The 26,036-nt window shown below is 31.4% G+C and overlaps 4 protein-coding genes across 9 annotated transcripts; 1 reads left to right on the forward strand and 3 right to left on the reverse strand.

The window, feature by feature from the left end:
- Nucleotides 1–3,981: 3,981 nt before the first annotated feature.
- On the forward strand, nucleotides 3,982–6,218 carry LOC145057739 (ubiquitin-conjugating enzyme E2 32-like). The gene is made up of 5 exons (XM_079005620.1): nucleotides 3,982–4,230; nucleotides 4,896–5,027; nucleotides 5,159–5,243; nucleotides 5,316–5,479; nucleotides 5,565–6,218. The coding sequence occupies exons 1-5, from the start codon at nucleotides 4,123–4,125 to the stop codon at nucleotides 5,973–5,975; spliced, it is 900 nt and encodes a 299-aa protein (XP_078861746.1). The 5' UTR covers nucleotides 3,982–4,122; the 3' UTR covers nucleotides 5,976–6,218.
- An 824-nt stretch (nucleotides 6,219–7,042) lies between these two features.
- LOC145057740 (Adenine nucleotide alpha hydrolases-like superfamily protein) lies at nucleotides 7,043–9,800 on the reverse strand. The gene is made up of 4 exons (XM_079005621.1): nucleotides 9,488–9,800; nucleotides 8,723–8,835; nucleotides 8,049–8,167; nucleotides 7,043–7,292 (listed from the first exon to the last, which is right to left on the reverse strand). The coding sequence occupies exons 1-4, from the start codon at nucleotides 9,663–9,665 to the stop codon at nucleotides 7,220–7,222; spliced, it is 483 nt and encodes a 160-aa protein (XP_078861747.1). The 5' UTR covers nucleotides 9,666–9,800; the 3' UTR covers nucleotides 7,043–7,219.
- A 4,581-nt stretch (nucleotides 9,801–14,381) lies between these two features.
- On the reverse strand, nucleotides 14,382–18,603 carry LOC145057741 (Nucleic acid-binding proteins superfamily). 2 transcript variants are annotated; one of them, XM_079005623.1, is made up of 14 exons: nucleotides 18,471–18,603; nucleotides 18,156–18,379; nucleotides 17,715–17,904; nucleotides 17,384–17,456; nucleotides 17,148–17,295; nucleotides 16,822–16,922; nucleotides 16,534–16,674; nucleotides 16,115–16,250; nucleotides 15,849–15,992; nucleotides 15,586–15,743; nucleotides 15,425–15,499; nucleotides 15,112–15,256; nucleotides 14,766–15,032; nucleotides 14,382–14,667 (listed from the first exon to the last, which is right to left on the reverse strand). In XM_079005623.1, exons 2-14 carry the CDS (start codon nucleotides 18,375–18,377, stop codon nucleotides 14,545–14,547), a joined length of 1,923 nt encoding a protein of 640 aa, XP_078861749.1. In that variant the 5' UTR covers nucleotides 18,378–18,379; nucleotides 18,471–18,603; the 3' UTR covers nucleotides 14,382–14,544. The 2 variants fall into 2 exon arrangements, with proteins under 2 accessions (XP_078861749.1, XP_078861748.1); XM_079005622.1 differs by lacking the exon at nucleotides 18,471–18,603 and having other exon boundaries at nucleotides 18,156–18,464.
- An 847-nt stretch (nucleotides 18,604–19,450) lies between these two features.
- Nucleotides 19,451–25,676, reverse strand: LOC145057742 (uncharacterized). Of its 5 annotated transcripts, none has more exons than XM_079005627.1 (9): nucleotides 25,082–25,673; nucleotides 24,296–24,444; nucleotides 24,034–24,160; nucleotides 23,800–23,868; nucleotides 23,550–23,648; nucleotides 23,258–23,460; nucleotides 21,647–23,168; nucleotides 20,245–20,605; nucleotides 19,451–19,652 (listed from the first exon to the last, which is right to left on the reverse strand). In XM_079005627.1, exons 1-8 carry the CDS (start codon nucleotides 25,463–25,465, stop codon nucleotides 20,285–20,287), a joined length of 2,874 nt encoding a protein of 957 aa, XP_078861753.1. In that variant the 5' UTR covers nucleotides 25,466–25,673; the 3' UTR covers nucleotides 19,451–19,652; nucleotides 20,245–20,284. The 5 variants fall into 5 exon arrangements, with proteins under 5 accessions (XP_078861753.1, XP_078861752.1, XP_078861751.1 ...); XM_079005626.1 differs by lacking the exon at nucleotides 19,451–19,652 and adding an exon at nucleotides 19,693–19,877; XM_079005629.1 differs by lacking the exon at nucleotides 19,451–19,652 and adding an exon at nucleotides 20,688–20,727 and having other exon boundaries at nucleotides 20,479–20,605; nucleotides 25,082–25,676.
- Between the last annotated feature and the right edge of the window lie 360 nt (nucleotides 25,677–26,036).

Below are 26,036 nucleotides of genomic sequence, written 5' to 3' on the forward strand. Positions count from 1 at the left end.
TAAGAGGATGTTCCCTTAATGTTATGTTTGCAGAAGGTTGATTTGAGAATTGTTGTTCAAATTATAAAGTATCTAAAGGTTCATTATAGTTATCCTCATTTATGAAGTCGTATTAGGGAGTTTCAGTCTAGACTGTGGAGGTGGCTTCAAATGCATCTATCGTGACAACTTGGGTTGGTGGTTGAATAGGAATTAAGGGTAGAGGTGCAGAAATGGTATGCAATTCATCAAAAGATGAAGTGGTATGTTTAGTTGCGTAAGTGAGTTCGACAAGTTCCTTTTTTAATAGAGTTTGGCCACTTGGATTAATGGTATATGGGTTTAATATAGATACTTGACATAACTACCAAAATGGTCCTTGTGGTATGTCGAAAATTTTCACTTTGGTCCAAAACGTTTTGGACTTGCACCACTGGTTCCAAACTTTGATTTTGTTGTGAGTTTGGTCCAATTCAAAATCACATGTGCTTGAAATGACATTTTTCCCTTTCTATTTTTTTCTATTTTCTTTTAATTACTTCATTAAAATAAAATAAAAATAAAAACCATGCCCTTAATAAACCACCCGACCCTACCCATTTTCCTCATCTGAGACTTTATCTCTCTCCCTTTCTTTACTGTTCGCCGGACAACCACCCCAAGCGAACAACCATCAACTGTCGAACAACCATCAGCTGTCAGACAACCACTACCCGTCGAACAAAGACCTCATCCTTCTTTCAACATAGTGTCGTTGTCTCCTGCCATACATGGACCACCATCATCTTCTTCATTTGGGACGAAGAACAGTATCGTCGCCTTTACAACGTCATCGTCCCAAATCCTTGCTCCGATCTCATAGCCGCCGTCTAGATCTGTAAATGTCGTCACCTAGAAACTCAAACATGTAAACGTTCTTCACCTCACCTACTTTGGTCTGAGTCGATGGTTGAAGGAGAAGCAGGCACAACGAACAGATCTGGATCCATGCACGATGAACAGATATGTTGCAACTCGACTGATAATGACAAAGATGACAACGTCAACATCAAGCTAGGGTTTGTTAAGATACGACAAAATGTCGAAGAGGTATAGAAAGAAAGCGGCGGCAATCTAGGGTTTATTGAGGAAGATGGCATCGGACCTCCCTTCTCCGAGTTACAAATCGGAGCGGTGGTGGTTTTAATTTGCTAGGGTTTGTAGTAAAATCATTATTATCGTTGATAAACAGATACGATGCCAACCGTCGTCGTCATAAAACCTTAATCGGTCGATGGTGGTGGTATTTACAGATCTAGAGCAAGGGTTTGCACACTGTGGTGATCCGTCAAGGGTTTCTCACTCCCTCCCCCCAATTTCCCTTCTCTCTCTCTCTCTCTCTCTCTCTCTCTCTCCCTTTGTCATTTTTGAAGCTTGTTCGGATGAACATATATGGTGAAAATGAAGAAGACGAAGGGAAAGAGATGAACATCCTCTGGAGTCAAAGGTGGTTTTGGTGGTCAAACGACGGTGCTCCAGCGAGAATGGTGGTGCTCCGATAGCTATTGAGGATATATATATATATATATATATATATATATATATATATATATATAGAGAGAGAGAGAGAGAGAGAGATGGGGTGAGGAGAGATATAGTATGTTAAAAGTGAGAGGGTGGGTCGAGGGTTTAAATTCAATTTTATTTTTTCTTTTAATAAAAGAAACATTAAAGTAATTAAAAACTGAAAAAAAAAATATATATCAAAGGAAAAATTGTCATTATTAAAAAATTCAAAACAAATTTAATCAAACTCGCAACAAAATAAAAATTTTGAACTTATGTTGCTAGTACAAACCTTTTTTGAACCATAGTGGCAAGTTTTGTGTGGATACTAAATTTTGAAAGTTGAATGAACTCATGGATATGGATGAGTATCCAAACAAAATCCGTTCATCAAATTTGGGCTCGAATTTAGTATTTAGGAGATAGCATGAATAGGCCACACATGAAAATTGAAATATTATGCTTTATTATTGTTAGATCTTCAAAAGAGTCTTGAAATGTCTCATAAAAATGATTGATCAGTTTTGGATCTAACAAGTTGTGTTGAAAGCTTCAACCAAAATTTTAGGCTTAGACTTTGCTAGGACCAATAATATAATCTGATATAATATATCTCAATAGCTAAATGACGATGGAATTAAAATTTAAGGTCTTAATTAACACAATTAGGGTGCGTTTGTTTCACATAATTCCTAAAGAATTAGAAGTAATTGGAAATTAAAATCTATGGGAGATTGTGTTTGGGTTACCAAAGGATTGGAATTAGAGTTCCATAATTACCATTTAATTCCTCATTTGAAAGAATTATAATTCTTGCAATGTACATCATGAAAATAGATTCAATTCTTCCATAATTACAATTTAACGTGACTTTTGCCTTTATTTTTTTCTTTTCTTTTCTTTTTTGCTTAGGATGAATTTTTTTTGTGTCACATCTTTTTACCCCTTATGTTTATTTTCTTGAAAAAGATGAGACAAAAGTCCTTAAATTATTTAAAATCCATGGTACTTATTTTTTTAATTCAAATTTTGTAGAAGAGTTCAATAAAAAATGTTGTAATTAAATAAAAATTTATCGTGTTTATTAAAAAATATAATTAGTTATAAAAATCATTAAGGGTATTTCTATCTTATTTCAAAATTTATTTTTCAATTCCTTTATGAAATCAGCAAACCAAACAGAAAACATATTCTATTACATGTCAACCAAACGCATTGCAGCTTCTAGTACATTCAGATTCAAATTCCTTCAGATTCCAATTCATTTGATAGATTCAATATCTTCCAAAAACATTTTGTGAACCAAACGTCCACTTAGAATTTTGGAAAATCTTCGGAAAAGTCCTAATATTTACTATAATTTACGAAAAAATCTCAAACTAAAATTTGTATATGAAAAAACATGAATTACTAGTAAAACTAATTATTTGACCCATTTTTCTTGGTTTACCGGTTTCATTACTTACTCGGTTCCATAAATGTCTCATTATTTTACCATAATTTACGAATAAGTCTCGAACTAAAAAGTGGTGACAATTTGATCATTTTTTCCTTGTAACATACATATTTTCTGTTTTATTGCTGTCATGGACGCCTGATCATTAAATAAGTTGATGAGATGGAAATGTTGGGTTATATAATGTTATGTTTACCATAAAATTTGATATTCTTATGTATTGTATATTTTTGGGAATATAAAATGCATCTACTGAAGACTACAATAATTACATAAATTAGCAACAACTTCGTCAATTTTTAATTTTACCGGTTTTATTATTGACCTAGATACATAATCATAAAAAAAATCGATGAGATAAATATCAAATTTTACGGTAAACTTAACATTATATAACTCATCGTATCCATCTTATCTGCTCATTTAATAACTAAGCATCCAGGTCAGCAATGAAACCGATAAAATATATATTAAATTGAAAAAATGGTCAAATCATTATTTAATTTTAGTTTGAGATTTATTCACAAATTATGGTAAAATAATGAGTTTTTAATGGAACCGAGTAAGTAATGAAACCGAAAAACTGGGAAAAAAATAAATCGTCATTTTTATCGGTGATTCATACTTTTCCGTAAACAAATTTTAGTTTATGCTTTTTTTGTATATGATTAAAAAGTCAATGCTCATTGAAGATTTTAAAAAGGTTGTTGCTATTAAGACACTCTTTAGACACCTTATAAACATTTTTATCAAAAATTAACTTATAGTTAACTATTTATAATCATCTTTTTCAAAAAAAACAATATAATTTCAATCTATAAAAATACCTTAAAAATTATGTAGGATGTCTAAATTAGAAAATTAATTGTCTTTTTAACGGACACCTAAAAATCAAATAAAAAACGAATGAAATGATATTATTTCACCATGATCCTAAAAGTGAATGAAATCATATTATTTCACCGGTAAGCGTTTCCCACGTAGAAAAGCGATAATGTCTGAACTGTTAAAGTAATGCTCCTGCCTTTTTTGGATATAACCTTTTTCATATGAACTTCCCGTTTCCCTAATTTCCCCTTCCATTTTCCTCTTCATCATTTCACTAGAATCGCCTACAGATCTATTTGATTTCAGTCCAAGAAATGGGTGATAAGTACAATATGAAGAATCCGTCAGTGAAGAGGATTTTACAGGAGGTGAAAGAAATGCAATCGAATCCATCTGATGATTTCACGAGCCTTCCTCTTGAGGTAATTCGATTACAATTCAGTAATTCTACAAAATAACCTATCGTCTTTTCTCTTCCTTTATAGATCCATCCAAAGAATCTGTTTCTTCATTTGACGATTACGTTTAATTCCGCTTGAATTTCGTGTCACTTTAAATCCGAGGTGGATTTGATTTGTTAAGAAAACATCAGAATTCAGATTCCACTTCTTTGAATCTCTATCTTTGTAGCTAAGTGTAATTACTAATTGTTCTCAGTTATCACTTCATAATCATCCTAACTTTAGGGTTTTCATGATTTCAAAGCGTCGAATTATCTTCCATTTTACTCCAATTTTGATAGTGATTCATATATAGTTATAAAGGAATCCTTACTGAGGTTCAAAAAGCAGGGAAGTTCTAATTTTCTAAATCAAACTGGGGTTCTCTTCCTACATGGTAGTTTAGGTTATACATTGATTATTCTTATTATTATTCTGACTTTTTGGTTACTTATGGTTAAAATAATTAAATATTGAGAAACAATAAGTCTTTGTCATTTCCTTCATTGGAAATGCTTCCAAGATTTAATAGGAAAAAACACACAAATAGAATGGTTGTGGTCTTAAATTTGTTGCAAGATTTAAACCATCTTTGGGTTCAAATAGATTTGTCATTAAAGTGTTAGTATTATTTATTATTTTTGCAGGAAAATATATTTGAATGGCAGTTTGCAATAAGGGGACCAAATGACACCGAATTTGAAGGAGGAATTTATCACGGCAGAATTCAATTGCCTTCTGAATACCCATTCAAACCACCATCGTTTATGTTGTTGACGGTGATATTTGATATTTCTTTCTTAATTATTGAATACATATTTTCCACAAAAATAAAAAATAAAAATAAAAAAGCACTTCTAGTTTTACTATTTAGTAGTGTAATGATTTAAAGTAATTTCCATTGTTTCAGCCAAATGGACGTTTTGAAACTCAAACCAAGATTTGCTTAAGCATATCAAATCATCACCCTGAGCATTGGCAACCATCATGGAGTGGTAATTTATTTATTTTTATTTTTATTTTTTGGATAATAAAAATAAATGTGAGTTAACTTAATTATGTTGTAGTTAGGACTGCTTTAACAGCGCTTATAGCATTTATGCCTACAAGCCCAAATGGAGCTTTAGGATCATTGGATTACAAGAAAGAAGAAAGGCGTCTTCTCGCACTTAAATCTCGTGAAAGTGCTCCTAAATATGGTACTCCAGATCGTCAAAGGCTCATTGATGAGGTCATCAATCACATCCTTAATTCTTCATTTCTTCTTCTGAATTTTAATTTCAGTAAACTACACTAAATATCTTGTGATTCTTCAGATTCATGAATACATGATCAGCAAAGCACCACCGGTCCCTCAGCAGACCTCTGAAGATGCTATTGCTTCAGAACAACCACCACCTGCCGCCACAGAATCCGCCGGTGAAGCTCCGGCGACTCCTCAAAACACCACCACGGAGATCACCACCGATGATGAAAATGAAGAAAATCATGAGGCTAACATGGAAGCGGAAGACCCTAGGGTATCAAAACATGCTGTACCTTCTGCATTATCTGTTGTACACACGGTGGAACCACGGCGGCAGGAGGTGGTGATGGTTCAGAAAAGCTCTGATGACCGCCTGTTCACGTGGGCGGCGGTTGGGCTGGCCGTTGCTATTTTGGTGCTTCTTTTGAAGAAGTATATGAAAGCTAGCGGATATGGTGCGGTTTTTGTTGATGAATCATGAAATATTAATAATTAAATCTCTGATTCATGATTATTACTCGGTGTGATGCCATTTATGATATGGTATAATGACAGGAGATTTAATAATAATATGTATATGAGAAAATGATTTAGTACATATAAAAAGAGTTTTATAGTGAGAATCGATGGATATGAGGTGTAATGTTTTATTGAGTTGTACCTTATGTAGTGGAAGTTGTATTGAAATCGGTAATATTTTGTATAGAATATGGCCTTATGGAAAGTTTCTTATGGATCGATTTCATAGATCATATTTTTAAATTTATAAATTTCAGTAGGATTGAGAGCATGCTCATTTAACAGAAAGTGAAAAAATATAGCAAATACAAAGTAAATACGATTCAAAGACTTAAATTGTGATATTTATAGGTGGAGTCGGTGCAAATAAAAAAAAAATAGAAAATTGGTACAAAAATAGAAAATTGGTCCAATAGGGTTAATTTACTGTTTGTAAGGGAACAGCAAATTAATCTATATATAAATATTTCGGATAAATGTGTGATACTAGATATTTAGAAATAATTATTTCGGATATTGGCAAAATGAGTTTCAGAAAAGTGTTGATACAAAGAGAGAAAATATATTATACAGTCTAAAATGCACTCGGAGTCGGAGACAAAGGTCAAATACATTTATTCTAAACAAAGAAGTAGTCATTTTTATTAATATCCCAATTATAATGGTTATATTTTAAAAAAATAATAATTTATTAATGTGTATATATACTATTATATGACTAAATTATTAAATATACATATTAAGGATATGTCCGACAACAAGCTTTTAAGAGATCTTTTAATTTTTTTTTTTTTTAAAACTCGAAATAAAGAAAAATTTAGTCAAACCCTTCTGTACAAATAAAACCTACTACTTTCCGCTGGTAAATGTATACATTTTTAGCATGAGAAATTAAATATTATCTTATCTTTTATTCTTATTTTTCTTCCTATATATTTAAGACGACAACTATACAAATTTAACATTTCAATTAAATTTTATGAGACTTATCACCATCTAAAATAGATAGGAATATAATAAGAAGAAAAATTATGATAGGTTATAGACTCATATGTTATATAAATACGAATTAAAAGAAATTCTACATTACAAATTTATTAAACAAACAAAGATAATCACAAAGGACTTCTTAATAAACAACCAAAAAAGCAGAAACGTGGCATTATTTGATATCTTTTGATGGGGCCGCTTATGCATCTGCCTGCTTCACGACTTCACGACAGTTACGGGGCAAGAACTATGGTTCACTACATAGTTGCTCACACTGCCCAAAATAGCCCTGCCAAATTAAACAAACACCATATATGAGAAGTTTTTTTTATATAAATAATAAAGGATATATTTAGAGAATTAAAAAAAAGCTCAATAAATTCATTAAAACACAAGTCTGAGTAGCTTCATAAAAAGCTAGTTTAGTAGCTTTTTTTGGTTTCTCAAACATGACAACCTAAAAAAACTAAAAATATAAGCTAGCTTTTAAGCATGTTGTGTCATGCCAAGTAAACTCTTAATTAATGAAAATATGATGCTATGATAAACAAATCAATGTAAGCTATTTTTGCATTTTAACAATGTGAATCCACAGAGTACCCAACATCACTCCATTTTGTAAGATTGAAATGGCATTTTGGAAGTTTGACAAAGAGTAAGATACATAATAACACAATCTACTTTCATCATTGTAACAATTAAGACAATTATTTACAATAGTGCTTAAACTATATATTTTTTTACGGTTTAAAAGACGTACTATTTATTTTTCCCAATTACCGATTTAGAAAAATAGTAAAATGCAAAAAAGCACAACATACTTTTAACCATTTTATTGGTATTGGCTCCAAACTATTACTCTTTATATAATTGTCATAAAAATAGACAAAATTGATAAATATGATGAAAGTATATTGTGTTTTTCTGTCTTTAATGGTGATATTAGAAAATGGTTTTTTTGTTGGTAAAAGAAAGTAAAGTGACTACAATAGAAAATTATTTAGTGGCAAATGTATAAGTGTAAATATTTTGTTATATTAGTTACCTCTTTAACTTGCCAAGTCCTCGGTTCCCGACAATAAGACAGTCTAACGGGATGTTATCAACCGCTTCACATAGTTTCTCTCGAGCATCTCCCCAAAAGATTTTCAGCAAAACCTCAACCTGCACCCGTAGATATATATATAATCAAGTTTTTACATCCAATTGTAACATTTTTTTTTAATTCTCATTAATTAACTAATTGTATGGATAAGTGATGTTTAAAAATATTATAGAAATTCCAGCCAAATTTGACGAAATGAAATGAAAAGTAAAATTGATTAAATGGAGAGTTGATGTGGAATTTAACAGGGATTGAATGCCTTCTAGTTTAAATTGATTAAATAGAGAGAGTTGCAGGGTCATTGAACCATTCAATGAGTGAATAATCTTTATTAAGTAAATATAAAATAATTTAAACCGTATTATTAGTAATTTAATATAGACCATTATAATTGACTAATATCATTATCTAATAGAAAACCATAATGATTCAACCAATGCCAATTTTTGTATTGTTTTTATTTTGTTATGTAAAATTTAAATTAATGTATTTTAAGATATCATAATATTTAAATATAGTTATAAAGTGATATAGATATACAAAATAAATAAATAGTATCCTTATATGGAAATCCGTTGAACTTTCATAAAAAATAATAATAATAATAAGGTTACCTCTTTCTGAGTTGCAGCCAAACTAACGATTTCTAGTGTTTCTGGGTCAGGCTTCGTTCCATATTTCTTGGTCACAAGCTGGGGATCACGAAACTCCGATAACGGGATCAAAGCTGTAAAGATAATAGGATCACATAAACATTATTTGAAGCAAAGTATACGAAAAATCAACAATAATTAACAAATTATGTTTATCTGACAAATTGAATCAATTTATTCCAAGAAACAATAATCACACGGAAACAAAGCTACTATGAATGCACGAAAACCAATCAAAAGCGTCATCAAAAATAAAATTATACTAGAAAACGAATGTATACATGGTAATCGACTTCTACATAAAAAAATAAAAAATAAAAATCTTATGGCTGCTGAATATTATAATAATAATAATAATATATGACAAATGGAATCAAGAATCTTGAAAAGAAAACGATAATGATGAAGAAATAAACACATAATTAGGAATGAAAAAGGAACATCAAGCGTATTTTTCCTAACAAAAACTCATAATTAACACTTGAACACGGTTTAATCACATAATCTTTTCTTCAAAAATACGAATCCAGCAAACTCAAACAAAAGTTTCATCACTGATCCCACACACACGCACACACAAACAAAAGTTGTGGCTGCTGGATCATAATAATATAAGTAATATAATATATGGAAAACGGAATATATAGAAGAAAATTAACGATGATGATGAGTTGAAGAAAGACATGAATGATAAATGATAATGAGGAATTAATAGAATTAACGTACGAGATCCGGTGACTTCCCAGAGCTGGATCTCGGTTCCTTCTTCACGGCCTTCAGGGAGAATGTTGACGAGGATGAGATGATCGCCTTTCTTCAAAACGTTATCCACCGCCCATTTCACAGCGGCTCTGCTACAAGCCGAGAAATCCATCGCAACTCCGACCCTTCTCGCCTCCCCCATCTCCTACTTTCTCTTTCTCTTTCTCTTTCTCTTTCTCTTTCTCACACACTCAAACACCCAACTGCTTCTCTCTCTCTCTCTCTCTAAAAAACAAGTGTACGTTGTGTTGTATGTCGTGTCGGAGAATTTGTGTGGTGCTCCGGTGGATGATTTGTAATATATATGATGAAAAGTTATTCGGTGTGATGCGACTCATGGACTTACTCATAGGTCTTCTTTTGAACTTGTATATCACGAAACATTATTGATATCTTTTTGTAAAATTAGTAGATATTTTATAGTTTATACACAAGTTTTATAAGTGTGAAAATATTAAGGAAAAATAGGTGTAAGTTTTTTATATATATTAAACTTATAACAGATAAAAACTATAATTTACTTTTTTTTAAATGTTGTTAGAAGCAGGCTTTTGAATTAAAAGCGTTTTTTAAGTATGTATTATGGAAAAAAGTTAAGAAGCTTATTATATGTTCATTTCTGTTTATAATTTGGAAAACTGTATCATTTGGGACTTCCACGGCTTTTTGTGTTTATATTTGATTACATTAGAGAAAGTATTTATGTATTTTAATTACAAACATGATGGTTCGGAATCAAGCTTTTTTTTTTATATCTAAAATGCTCGTAATAATTATGGATATGATATTTTATTGACAAATGTAAATATTTTTTTATATTTGGTATACACTAAAAAAAGATAAAAGTTGTACCTTTATGTAAGAATATCAGATATCTCTAGAAATATTGTTTTTCTCTTGATTCTATATAGTCTATGAACTAAATGACAAAAAATTGACGAGCAAGCCAAGTTGTGTACCAATATTCGATGGCTTAATTATTAAAGACAAGAGCAAGTGGTATAACCATTAACAACTACCAGGTTGCCTAATTGCATTAAAAATATTCTTTTACTTATTTAAGCACTAGAAATAAAAGATCAAACTACGTATTTCCAATAATTTAATTTATTATCCATTATTGATCAAAGTTAGTTATTAGTTTCAAGTAATTGCATCTATCTAGGATATGGCAAAGTCTAACAGTGAAGAAACAGTCATGTAGGCTTAAAATTAGCACTGAACAGAGGAGCAAAAAAATCGCTAGTTCATACGATTTTTTGTTAAACCACGTCAATGGGGGTATAGGAATAGGATGCTAGAAAATATGCAATAATATGTATGGCGAAAGTGAAAGAGCAAATCTTGATATTGATACAATCAACACACATTTAAAAACGAAAAATAATTGGGGGTAACTTTAAATAGCAATAAAATTTACTCTTTCAATTATGATAAATTCTTAAACAACTGGAAATACAAGAAAGTTTTATGATAATATTTGTGATATATATATATATATATATATATATATATATATATATATATATATATATATATATATATATATATATATATATATATATATATGGGCTTAAGGAATATGTGGCTGTTATGTACCTAATATTAGGTATAGAACCATCAAAAACTAAATAGTTTTAACTAAATGCAATCAAATCTCTCTACCATCTTTCTTGTATCCTCTATTAGACTAGATGATAGGATTTATACATATTTTTATGGAGTTTTAAATATTTAATTTTGCACCACAAACCATGTATAACAATACATTATCAACTACCTATAAGCCTTCATATTCAAATTCAACACATTCAAAATACATAGATGTTGAGGGTAAATTATTAAATCAGAAATAATATGAGTTCAAAAGTAATAGAAATAAGCTAACAATGAAAAACATTGTGTTTTTTTTTAATCAAAATGAAGTCAATTTTGATGGTTCTATACCTAATATTACATACATAACAGCCACATATTCACTTTTCCCTATATATATATATATATATATATATATATATATATATATATATATATATATATATATATATATATATATATATATTGATATTGGCCTACTGTTTAAAGATAATAAATTGTATAACTTAATTGATGTCTACAACTACAAAAAAAATGATATTACTAGGTAACGAGACATTATAATATCTATATATAAAGGGAAATTGAGTAATCTAACCACATTTAATTTCTATTTGAAGAAAATAATCAAAAAAAATTGTTTTTGACAAAAATAACCATCTAGTCTAGAATGGACATTCCAGACTGAGAAAAAAAATTACTTACAAAAAAATATATTTCAAACTGATAATCCGGAATTCCTGACCAACATTCTAGATTTGGGACTGACATTCCAGAGTTTGAAAAAAAAATCTGGAATTTCAAAAATAAGTCTGGAATCCAACGAGCAATTTTGGAAATTCGATAAAAAAAACTTGTTTTTTACTTAAATCTAACAAAAAGTTAAGCATACTATGTGAAGTATACGAATAAGCAGACCCAAAAAAAATGACAATGCAAAGTCTACGGATAAACATACCCAAATCAACAAAGCCATTTGTCGATTACAATGAAGATCAACAAAGCTTCTATTAGCATACTTAGTTCTTGTTAGCTTCTGTTAGCATATTTAGTTCTCGCTTGCAGTTGACGTATGTAAAGCGTTTGTCACCTTTTATACTACATTAGAATGGAGTATATGTTAGGCATGTCTAGTTAGGTGAAATAGTGTTTGTACTTTGTATCTTTTACATTGTTTAGTCCATACTGTAACACATGTCTAGCAATGGCATGTGACTTGTCACACCTTGTTTGCCTATAAAAATGCTTGTTATAAAATACCATAATTGTTTGCCTATAAGGAAGTGACCATGAAAAGTCTACGGATAAGCTGATTTGTCGATTATAATGAAGATCAACAAAGCATATTTAGTTCTTGTTAGCTTCTGTTAGCATATTTAGTTCTCGCTAGCAGTTAGACTTATGTAAAACGTTTGTCACCTTTTATACTACATTAGTATGGAGTATATGTTAGGCATGTCTAGTTAGGTGAAATAGTGTTTGTACTTTGTATCTTTTACATTGTTTAGTCCATACTCTAACACATGTCTAGCAATGGCATGTGACTTGTCACACCTTGTTTGCCTATAAAAATGTTCGTTATAAATACCATAATTGTATTCAAATATAGGGTAAATGGCACCAAAAACACTTTTTTTACACAGAAATTCGAGTTTGACACTGTTTTTTTTTTTGTGTCAATTTTAACACTGTGTTTTCTAATTTGTTACGATTCCGACCACTTGACCGGTTGCATGCTGACGTGGCATGATGACGTGTCAGTTTTGATGACGTGGCATGCTGACATAATATGCTGACGTGTCAAAATTGATTTTTTTTTTCTACAAAAAACACTAAGTTTTCACTTTTTTTGATTTTAACACTAAGTTTAAATTTTTATTTCAATTTTGACACTATGTTTTTTTGTTCTAATCGAACATCATTTATCAAATTTTGTTCAATTTTGTCTATTTTCCATTTGAAATCGTATAAATATATTTTTTTATTACATTTTAAACCGTATAAACATATTTTTTTCGTTTAAAAACCATATTTTAAAGTTGCATATTTAATATAAAATACAATTTTTATATAACTAATACATATTTATACATAAAAATATGGTTTGAGTGTAACAAAAATGTATTTATACACAACTATGGTTTTTAAATGAAAAAAAAAACATATTTATACGGTTTAAATGTATTAAAAAAATATTTATACGGTTTCAAATAAAAAATTGTCAACATTGAACAAAATTGAAAAAAATGATGTTCGATTTGAAACAAAAAAACATAATGTCAAAGTTGAAAGAAAAAATTAAACTTAGTGTTAAAATCGAAAAAAAAAAATGAAAACTTAGTGTTTTTTGTGAGAAAAAAAAAATCAATTTTGACACATCAGCATGTCACGTCATCAAAAACTGACACGTCATCATGTCAAGTCAGCATGCAACCTGGTTAACCGGTCAAGTGGTCAGAATTGTAACAATTTGAAAAACAGTGTCAAAATTGACACAAAAAAAAACACGGTGTCAAAATCGAATTTTTGTGTAAAAAAAATGTTTTTTGTGTCATTTACCCTCAAATGTACCCTAACATTACGTGTAATATATAACTTTTATCTTGAAGTCAAATATTTATTATTGTTTACTCTGTTTATATATTCATGTTACTAATTTATAACCCGTGGGAACCACGGTTACAAAATTAAAATTGGTAATATAAATCAGAAAACTAAGTTGTTAAAATAAACATATATTATTAAAAAATAAGGAATTATAAAAGAAAAATATAAACATAATAAATTTAACCAAATTTGATAAATATTTTTTAATCGGGGGATAGGTGCGGTGGGTAATATTGACATATTTTGATATATTTTGTTACCATATAAGAATTTATGAGTATTTATGAATATAAGTTGTAAAATGAAATTGAAATTGGAGAACCAAAACAATGACACGTGGCGTATTATTGATTTAATAGCTTGACACATGACGGAATGAGATTAACTCTATTCATTTATTAGATAGGAAGATTGTTTATTATCATCTCTTTATTTTCCGTAAATCACTTACCATTGTTTTTAGGACCCTAATCGGAATCTATAATCATCATGTTACAGTGGTTTAAAAAAAAATCAAATTCTCAATAGTTCTTAAATAAAAAAGTTAAAAATAAATAAAAATAAAATTTGGTGGCTAATCGAAAAAAAATTCAAACTACATGATTTTTAACTTTATAATTTATTCCATGATAACATGGTTTATATAATAATAACATGACTAATTTTTAATGATATCATAAAAGCATTATGGGTATAACATAAGTTATAGATTTTCAAGTCCTTAGCGTTACAAATAGCAACCAAAGTTGGTCTGTTTTTTTTTTTAATTTCAATATTGTTGGATGCTAAATAAAACAAAAATAAAAAGATTTGATATTTTAGTCGGACTTCAATGCCTGAGTGATTTCCCAATTGGAGATATTATCCGCTGATCCAGAATTAACCAATGCAACGATGAACCTCTCATGCTCAAGAGAAGACGGATACATTATTTGCTCTTCCTGTCATTATTCATTTACAAATAAAATAATAACACCTTCAATAAATGCATAATAAATAGTATTTTGTAAAAAGAGAAAATGTAATAATAAAGAAATACCTCAGGCAAGTTGTAGAATTCATCAGGAGAAATTTGCAGGAGCTCAGTAGCTGTGTGGTCTGTGCACCAGGCTATAACTTTCCCAGTATCATCTGCAATCGTGACTTTTAAATGGAAACTATGGATGACATCATCATCATCACAGTCACAACCACAGAAGCTGCAGCGGGACCCACGTTTCTTTGTAACCGAGTGTCCACATGATGAGTGACAATATCGTAAATTTACATCACAGGGTTCGATGTTTTCTAGCCAAATTCGACACACCTGAAAGAGTGTATATACAATTACACATCACATATAAGCATGTATTAAATATAATGTGAAGATATAAAAAGGGACATACATGTGTGTTGCTAGTTTTGGGTGATACTGATAGATCTGAAAGTGTGGAGGATTTGTGAAGACATGAAGAGTTTAACAAAGCTGGTAAGCAACTGAGGTTAACAAAAAAAGATCCGCCTTCTTTCTCATGCCATGAAACTTCGATACTGATTTCCATAAAAATAAAATAACTTTTAGTTTTCGGGATATTAATACAAACCTTTAGATAGGTATACTTTTTTTTTCACACAGTTTAAGTAAATCTTTAGCTCAAAAGTCAAAAGGTTGACACACAAAAATAATTTAGTAATCAACATGATTTTATATGTTCTCACCTCTTGTGTTTTGTGATAGAGCATGTTAAGCCAGCAATGTATACTGTGTGACCAATGCTTAATTTCCCTAATGACCTAATAAGAGACATGGAACAGATAATAAACTATATGTTTTCTTGATGGGAAAAATTAAAGAGATAAAAATATAATAATAATAATACCATGATTTGAGAAAATGTAGGTTGGCCCATATTTCTCCAGTTGGATCTTGAATTCTCAACAAGAATATGGATTCTTGATTATTTGTGGTTTTAATATCTGTAACTGTGCCATAGATGCTTATGCTAGTCATCTTATCTCTAAGATCACCTGCAAATAACTGTAAAAAAAAATGGAATGTAAAAATATCATAGAAATGCACATATCAAAGATTTTTCAAGTATATTGTAATTAAGGCTAAAAAGTAAACATCAAACTTACTTACCCTGAAAGGGTAGCTACTGAAGTCAATGGCTCCTCGAGAATCACATGGCAAGGTGACTTGAGAAACTTTAGTTCCTTGACTTGGGTCAACTGCAGTCAACACTTTTGACCCTTGATAATGATTTTGTGTTGATGCCACAGATACCTAAACAATTCTTTGTTAATAAAGTTACATTTTTAATATATATATATATATATATATATATATATATATATATATATATATATATATTGTTTTAATAATGGTGGACAAAAAAGATTGATTACTTGTTCTTCATGTCGAATGAAAGGCACCATATAGAGTTGAGTAACACTCCCATATTCCAGACATATTTCTTCAGATGAATCCATTTCAATACAAGTTGAAACAAATGGTCGATCCAAAGCTAGCCAACTTCCTACACTGCAACAAACTTCATTACTGATTATAATATGCACAACAATAAAATGATCATTTACTCATATTCAGAGTCTAGAAGGTTAAAATGGTCATTCACTCACATTCAGACAGTTCAGTAAGACGAAAAAAGAAAGAATTGTTATGTATACACAGTTACTCCAGATAGAGATATTGTATTAAGTTGTTTTAAGTTGAAAAGAATAAAAGTTGCAAACAGTTGAGAGTTAAGGGGGTTGATATGGTCTTTTTATACAAAGACTAATAAATTAAACAGGTGTTAATTTACCTGAAAAGATTGGCAAGCATGATCTGATCACCCCATAGTACAAATTTTACCCTGAAATTATCATTGTCTACAAGAGTAATTTGTTTCCTCTGCAAGCTACCAAACTTCCCCTGAATTTCTAAACATCCAATCGACTCGATCCTGTACAGATTAAGCAACAAAAATGTTTCAACTTAATTATTAATATAAGTATGAAGTCTCAAACATTGTTCATATAAATTCCAGTCTTCAAGTCACTAAATAGAAAAAAGGGTAATATGGTCAATTTGGTGTCGGCTAAGGCTTTACCTAGCATATAAAGAATACGAGACTCCTGCATCAACAGAAACTGAAGATAAAGAATCAGAACAGAATTGTGCTGCAAGCAGCATTGCATCATCATCTTCATCCTGTAATGTTAATCACCATTGTCAAATGACCATTTTACCCTTGTATTATACACATTTCATATCCAAGTTTGCTTCCCATAATAAACTCTACTCGTTTGAACTTTTCTATTTTAAACTGTCTAAAGATATGCAAGTTGTCTTTTTGGAAAGAGTATTTTAAGAATCTAATAGATGGAGGGATCTAGCATTTATATCAGTAGGACCCACAGTAAGTTTAGGAATTACCTCATTTAGGATTATGAGTAGATATTCAGTTGGTAGAAGACGTAGGCGACCTGATCCACAAGAGGTTGTTCTAAGATAACATCCAGTAAGGAAAATCTCTCGCCCTTTCCTCAATATTCCATTTTTAAGGTCAGCCAAGTCATAAAACCTGTGTTAAATGCTACTGATAAAATATTATAAATCAAGAAAATCATATTATCTATCAAAGAAATTGCCACTTGAAATTATGATGATACCTGCGATGAAGATAAAGATCAATAGTATTGGAGCTCCAAAAATCTCCCAAGGTTAGCATGTAGAAATTTGTCCCTAAAGAAAACAATTGATCATCATCATAATTAACACTACTTGTTTTGCAACTACCCCTTGTAATTTGATCATTTTTTGCCTGTCAGTCCTATTTTATAACTAGAATAGAAGTGTCGTGAAAATCTACCCTTACAATATAAATAAATATACATTATTTTGTAGTGTAAAAAATGAAAAACAGATATTTGTTATTGTAGTTGCAAAACAAATAGTGTTAATTAGTCTATTCGCATTCAATGACTTGGGGTTTGAACATACCTGGAAGAAGAAAAGCATCAACTATGACAACCTCAAGAACATTAGTCAATGACAAGAAATTCTTTTCATAGATTGAATCGATTGTAACTGTGTTGGGAAGCTTTCCTCTCTTATGCTTCTTTTGCAACTGATCAATACATTCTGGCCTTTTCTTCTTAGAATACCCACCTCTTAGATTCTCAGCCCATGCCTAAAGACACAAGTTTCAAAATTTAATACAGAAATCACATTAAAAACCTTGGAAACGCACATCCAAACGCCCCCAATTTACACAATAGCGGTTTGTTTGTCTGTCAAAGGAATGTGCTTTTCTTTTAGTTCTGTTGATACAATGATGGTTTGAATTTATAATTTCTTCGATAAGAAATATTGAACCCAAATCTAGAATCCAATTAAAAAACAAAATTGAAACCAAAACTCCAAAAATTTGTTCCAGAGAACCTGCGATAGTTCAGAGAGGAGAATGGCGGGTGTGACTCCACTTGAATAAGCTTTACAAGTTTTGATAATCCGACCAGCAACCCAGCTCCAGGCAGGTCTACTAGATTCTTCATCAACTACATCTTCGTCATCCGCTGGGGATAATACAGATATCGAGTAATCCACAAATCGAAGGAAAGGATCATCTTCTACATCGTGATTCTGTTCTTGATCCACCTCCATGGCTGCCATGTTTAATTGATTGATCGGTATTGAATCCGAGGACTAAAATCAGTTATAATTACGAAAAATGAACATATGATTGATGATTTATACCTCCACTTTGGTTCTGAACTGTGACTTTTAACCATTGGCGGTGGAAACCCTAGTTTGGGTAGATGGAAATTTTGGCGGGAGTTTGGAGGGAATGGTAACCTTTTCCATTTGCAAAATGCAAATAGCACACGCCCTAATCAATTAAAGTCTAAATACATGGTTTTAATATTTTATTTTGAATTTAAATGATTTAATTGTTAGTTTCGTAAAGACCATTTTATAGTTTTCACTTTAAAAATCCGAATAGTGAAAAGAGTGCATATTAAAGTATAAAAATATCAAAGGGGTCACCAACATGTCTTTTTTTAACCATATAGACTACATAACTGAAATTCATTTATTATACAATCCATTTATTGTACATACTAAAAAAATTAAAATTGTGTGTGTCGAATTGTAAGAGTAATCTCGGGACTAGTTTATTTTGCCTTCGTTGAATTTGCCATTAAGTTCCGTTTACTTATTAGTGTTACATGTTTACTTTGTATTTGTATTACTAGTATTTCTCATCGACTTGTTTACTTTCGAATACTTATGTATCAATACAATATTTATGTGTTTAGTCTTGCCCTCATTATATTCATTATGGACCGGTGTTGCATAGTGTTTTATATGCAGTGATCATTTGGTGTGGGTGTGTTTATAATATTAATTTATTTTTGTTTCTTCATATTAGAGGTCATCTACTTTTGCAGTCTCCTTACTTTTGAATAACGACTACCCATTATCCTACCTTTCATTACCATAATTTATAGGATTGAGGACATATTGATGTTGTTGTTGATGTGTTGAATAATTTAGAATTTGGTTTGATAAACTAATGAAATAATTGTTTGTTAATCAAATATAGCTTACTAGATATTCAAATTCACATATGATTATTAAAAAAAAAGTTATTACGTGATACATAAATTCACATATTTACCAATAAAACCATAAAAACCAAGCTTTTAATCAAGCTTGTTTTATCATGCATATTGTTAGATATTTTTGGAATATTTAACTATTGAATCAAAGTCACAATCTTCCTCAAGCCAAGCCCAAAAACACTCGTCCTACCATCAAATCAAGATCGATTTTTTACTTTTTAGCCTATCTAACTTGAGCTCATATGGTCTCGTTTGCATCTTTGCTCGCCAACGAATGCCTTGAAATGCGAATCCAAACACAAAGAGCCCTTTTCTAAAATGTCAAAAATAACATGGTTCAACTAAATAATGTCATTCACGTTTTTCGCACAAAAATAATAATAATAAAGAGCGAGTACATGCCTTGTTCTAACTTTCTACATGGGACAAAAAGTTACATATGTTCTTATAAGGAGCCCTTCAAATACACTCCATGTTTTGTTGTGTCCAATGTAACAAAAAAGAGCTTTGCCTCCAGATTTACCATGATGCCGCATATCTAAAAGGGTATATTTACTTTAGGCTTTTTTTTTACAATAAACTCGGTTACTACAAACAGATTGAACATGTTCTTTAGGGTTATTTTAGATGACGATGAGGGAATGTATTCTCATCTTTTATACAGACGAGATATCAGGAGCAAGTTTATGTCCCATCTTTTTGACAAAAGTTTATAGGATTTTGTTTATCACACGAATGCATGAAACAAACATGGACTAATAAACCAGTATAGAGCACATGTAGAAGTCGTTAATTCTTGTAAAAGTTTCTAAAAAACAACCTTCATCGTAATAAAAAAAAACTAATGAATGCCCAGTTATATCAAATAACAAAAAGAACAGGAAAAAAAATCTTGCCCTGTTTACCTTTGTGTAGCAAAAAAATTAAGGAATTTTAGTTATTATTTCAGCTTCCTCCCCATCTCCACTTTCTAGGTGGTCTTTGTGGTTTATTTGAGCCCTTTTCTTGAAACAAATCCCCAACTCCAACCTTTTTTGCTGTTGTTGTGTTATCTGATTCCATTTTAGTGGTTTCGTTAAAACGTGCTCTTCGTTTTTCCATTTTTGCCCTTGCCTCCAGAATCCGAGATTTGTCGAGCCCAGTCTTTTCTTTTTGATTATGAGACCCGTTTTCGTCTTTTGTGGGTCCCGTGTCTAGAATCTGACCTTCCTCGATGTCCAAATGTTGACGTTGGTGGATTGCTTTTGTTGGAAGTCTTTTGGAAGACTGCACACGACCAATGCCACAACAACATGTCAAGTGTTGATACTGTTTGTTATATGCTCAACCAAGACATGTATGTAATTACCAAAAGGGCATATAGGTAAATTCATTCGTGAAGTTCATATCTGAAATAACACACATATGCTCGTGAGGTCATAACATTCGTCAATATTTTGCTTCAAATTCAGCATTTGGGCATCAAACTGCTATGTTATTATGACTAAAACTTCCACATCAATGAAAACAAAGATACATTTATGCAAACGTGTTATTATTTAATACTATAGTTTTTGTAATGATATTTAAACATTAGATGGATAAAAAGTATATTTGCCTGTATCTACTTGATATAAGACACTGGGGGAAAACACAAAAGCATGTTAGAAATAGAATGTCAGCAGCAGCATGCATTAGTGATTAGAAATTCAGAAGGTCCAACACTACTGGAATTCAAGATTCCATTCCATCGCTTGTTTGGTTGCCAAAACCAACGGAAATCAATTCCATTGGCATCACCATCCATGGAGGAGGATGCAAGGAATTCAATTCCATTCTTCTCTTTCTATTACTACACCAAAATATCCTCATCGTATACAATAAATGAAAAACATTTAAATATAAATAAAGATTCAAAAAATAATTAATTATTATTGAATACCATTCCATTTGTGGGGTAGAAGAGGGAAAGCAGATTAAGAAGCAAGAGGTGTTTACTTGTGAATTTGAGTGTTTTTAGAATGGAACTGAATTCTATGGTTTTGGGATGGAAATTGGAAATGTATCACTCAATTCATTTGCAAATTGCAACCAAACATGGGACTGGAATGGAATTGAATTCCAATTCCAGCCAAATCCCGCAAACCAAAGGCCCCCCCTAAACCCTAAAGCTAAGAAACAACATATATATGTAGCTCCAAAAAACATGCAATGAAAGAAGTATTGTCCATATATGATATATGACATGACATATATTGATATAATATATACAATTAAACTGATACAGTAATAGTAATAGTATTTCATCATCAGTTTCCCAGATATTACCTTTCCTTCCCGAACAACCAAGCATGAATTCCTGCAGCTCGGTGATGGTTTTTTACCACTCTCTCCATACTTTTTTCCACTAATTACTTCCCTTTTCCGTTTATACCCCCCACACCCATCTGCTGCATTTTTTAAATCATCAACATGAACAGATCCATCAACCATATGTGAATTCATGAACACCCACTCATAACTCCCTCCATGTGTAATATCTGGATCCCTTCTCCCTTGGAATCTTTTTTCATGACTCCCTTCATACTTAACATTTGAAGCTCTTTCAAACTTGTATTTATGCCTTTTTATATATGCATCATCAAATGGTATCATAATGTCATCATCTTTCATTTGCATTTCAGGTTGCCAATGGTGGTCCCTACTTCTTACCACATCCACACGATCATCATAATCAACTGTGTAATCAAAAGGTTCAGAATCATCATATCTAAATCTTTCACTCAATTCCCCTTCTTCATATCTCCTTTGTCTTCCATATAAACTACTTCTAGGCATCATGTCATCATGCCATCTTCCATTATTCATATGGGATTCTTCCCTATTTGGCAAAGGGTTATTTAGTTCAGAAGATGGACTACCAACCTTCCTCTCATTTCTTCCAGAGCCTCTAAATTCCCATCTGGTATATGCTTCATGATTTACATGTTCATATTCATCTTTTTCCATGTCATCATTATAAGCAAAAGATCGAAAATTTTCACCTTTTATATCTTGGGAATATTCACGTTCAAGAAAAAATTCATCATGTATTCCTTTATGTCCAAAATGCACATTATTTCCTTTCCTTTTACCAAACTCATTGGTATATCTTCTTTGTTCATCATAATATTCCTCCTCTTCTAATCTTCTGAAAACGGGTCGACCCATTTTGGGTCCAAATCTTTCATACTCAGAAAACCTTTCACCATGGTAATAATCAAGAGGAGGTTCTGATTCTTTTGAATATAACATGCCTTCCTCATTATAAGGATCAAAAGGATGCAGTCTCTCATAGTCATAGGTCCTATGATTATATACAGGAGTACTGTGTCTTCCATGATATCTATGCTCCCGATGTTTTCTTTCTTCATCTCTTCTTCTTGAGAAGATGATGTCATCATTTTCATGGTGATATTTGGGTTTAGAATCTTTACGGGTCCTATCGTTATATACAGGACTATGGCATCTTGAATGATATCTATGGTACTTATCTGATATTTTCAAGCCCTCTGAATGATGATAACCAGGCTTCCATGACCGAGTCAACTCAGTAGATGAACACCTCTCATGACTATAAGATTTCCACCTATCTTCAAATGATTTGCAATGGTTTTTAGGGCTCTTTTCAGCCTCTGATGATTCTGCAGGCATTATGGATAGATCTGTGGTGCATGTATCCTCACCTGTTCTTTCCTTTGTGTTGTCTGAAGTTTTTATTGCTTCATCAGTTCCTCCTGAACATTGATGGATTTCATTTTTTTTAGAATCTTGTGTCACAGGCTTACTTCTACTTCTTCCATTAGAACCCCTAAACACATTCAAAAGAAAACTTTAATTAGGAAAAACTAAATTAAGGTTGACATAAAATCACAAATAGCATGAGGTTATTGCTCTCGCCTTTTAAGGGCATCTATATCAGTCTCCAAATGATTCCCTTCAAAAGATTCATCTTCACTTGAACTACTAAAAGAAAGATGATCTGTTCTATCATCCCCACTAACATCTCCATGAGTAGATGCTTCTGGAACAGAAGTCTCAAGATTACCTGATCCTTCTTTTACTGACTCACAACAATGTTCCTCTGGATCCACAATGGTGATCTGATACAAGCATGTCATCATCAGTGAAACAAAAGATGTTGTATGTAATGTAGCTACTACAAAACCTCAGTCAACAAATAGGTCCATACTTGTATAACATCTGAATCACGATCCAGTTGACGCCTTATATCCATGGATGATTGTCGTTCAACAATGCTGTCTTCTACCTGAATTGCCCTTCCTTTCATCTGAAACAATAAGTATGCAGTAAACAACCATGAATTTATAAGTAATGTGCATTGATCTAGGACTGGAACTGATGTCAATGGGAGAAAAGACGTAAATGCCCTTCTAATCCTCATCATCAAAATAATGTCTAGTACACTTTATCTAACTCACCTCTATTAATTGTGTAGGCTCTGACACTGGACTCCCACTTGACATTGGTCCTCTATGACGATATTCATCCTGCCAATAACATGACAAAACTTTCCTCCATTAGAGGTTATGAAACAAAAATTACAAGAACCTCAACAAAAAAAAAAAAAGAAAAAAAACATCTTTTTAATATATAGAAAGATAGGCACTTTATTAAAGAGTTACAAAAGTTAACAAAAGAATAGAAGTCTTTACCACTTGGTTGCAATAAAGCTTCCAAGTATCTTCATTCAACCCGAAATTGAAATAGTCTGTTATATCTGCTCCAGGATGCTTCCAAGGCTTCTGCTCAAATACATCAATATTTACATCTAGTATGCTCCTGTAAGATACATAAACACAAACACTTTAATAAAGAGTCAACCAACAAATGTGAAAAGAATCTAGACATGGAAATAAAGTTGCATTTTTTACACATTACACATTGCACCTTTTTTTTTGGATGTTCAATACTCACCTAGACCAAGGAAGTGAGAATCTTTGTGCATGTTGAGGTCCCATTGATCGCTGACTATACCCATTATCCTCCCGAGACAAATAAGCTGCTGGAACACTTCCATTTCCTTTTGATTCACTTCCATATGCTGCTGATTGAGATCTTGAATACTACCAACAAAAATACAATTAGAAATTAGAGCTCCAAGTTTAAAACAAAAACAATGCTTTTCAAATCCTACACTTACATAGTTACATTTTTCCATTGGCATCAAATACTTACAGGGTGTGTTTGGATGTTAGTTTTGAAAGTGATTGTGATTTCAAGTATCAGAAATCAATTAACTAAAGCAAGGGACTTGTAAGCAATGTTACATTTGTCCCAATCATTAGTTTTCTTACAGCAAGTTCTTCCTTGTTTCTCCAACTCTGATTATTATCAAAGGATACATATTCTATGATCAATTTTGCCTCAACACTCAACCCTCATTATTGGGATCATCATTGTGATTGCAAGTCACAATAATCAGTTTAATCACAATCCACACCAGAAGACTTGGAGGTCAATTGCAATACAATCTCCATAAGTAACTAACTACGATCAAGAATTTAACCAGAAATACGATGCATGTAACTTCAATCTAAACCTATAAAGCTAATATGCTCAATTTCAAATTGAACGTAAGCTGAAGTAAATTTGCAGACACTGAAGATGATTTCAAATTGAACTATAAAGTTGGAGTTCAATCCATATAGTAGCATAAACTAATGATATGTACTCAAATAAAGTTCATGATCGAAAGAACACCTTGTACAGTGAATGCGAATTACCGACCGCTTTCCCTCCCGCAATTTCTTCTTTACCGATATTATCATCGTCTTCATCTTCTAACTCTCCACTCCGCAAATTTGTATTAGTCCGTGAAATTGTTAAACCCTCCCCATGCCTTACACTATCATCGTCGCTATTCAAGACGATATTCAAATCATCGTCGTCGTCGTCGTCGTCCTCATCGCCATCACTTACTCTGTCCTCTTTATCACTACTCGCCTCTAAAGCACTGTTCCGCTTACCAGTTTCATCGCTTACAAACTGTAATTGAGAAAATTGTGGAGCAACATTCATGGCTGAACTTGCTTCCACTTCAACATCTGCGTATAAATCGCCGAAATCATCATCCACGTCCTCCATTTCTTGGTTATAAAGATAAAAGTCGTTTGATTTTTTCACGAAATGGAGTGTTTTACAGAAGATTGTTGCATTTTAGCAAAACCCTGAGAGAAAACCTCTCACACAACCACTCTTGTGGGTGAAGAACTGACGATTATGAAAGATTTAGGATACCGTGAACCCTTTATGAAATGTAAGGTGGTAATGTGAAAGATTTCTCTTGGAAAAACCCTAAAACAGAGAACCTTAGGCTTAAACCCTAATTATTATATGTTCACAAGTATCTCATTTTTCTAATAGGATTTAATGTTTTAACCAGATTTGAAAGGAACAATAATAAACAATAGTATACTAGGTGTGAGACCCGTATGTTATATGAGTTCGATAAAATAAAAAATTAAATATGAAAGTTTAAACAAAAATTTATTTAAATTTAAAATTTTAGATTTGAAATTTAAAATTAAAAATTTGAATTTAAAATGAAACATATTAAATATTATATGAGTAGTAATATTATAATTTATTGGTTATTTTCAATTAAGGTAATTATTAATTGGTGTGTAAATATGATGTGTTAATTAAGAAAAGATAA

The sequence above is a fragment of the Lactuca serriola genome, chromosome 6 (assembly GCF_051521515.1).
Source record: "Lactuca serriola cultivar US96UC23 chromosome 6, Lser_US96UC23_V15, whole genome shotgun sequence".
NCBI lineage: Eukaryota > Viridiplantae > Streptophyta > Magnoliopsida > Asterales > Asteraceae > Lactuca > Lactuca serriola.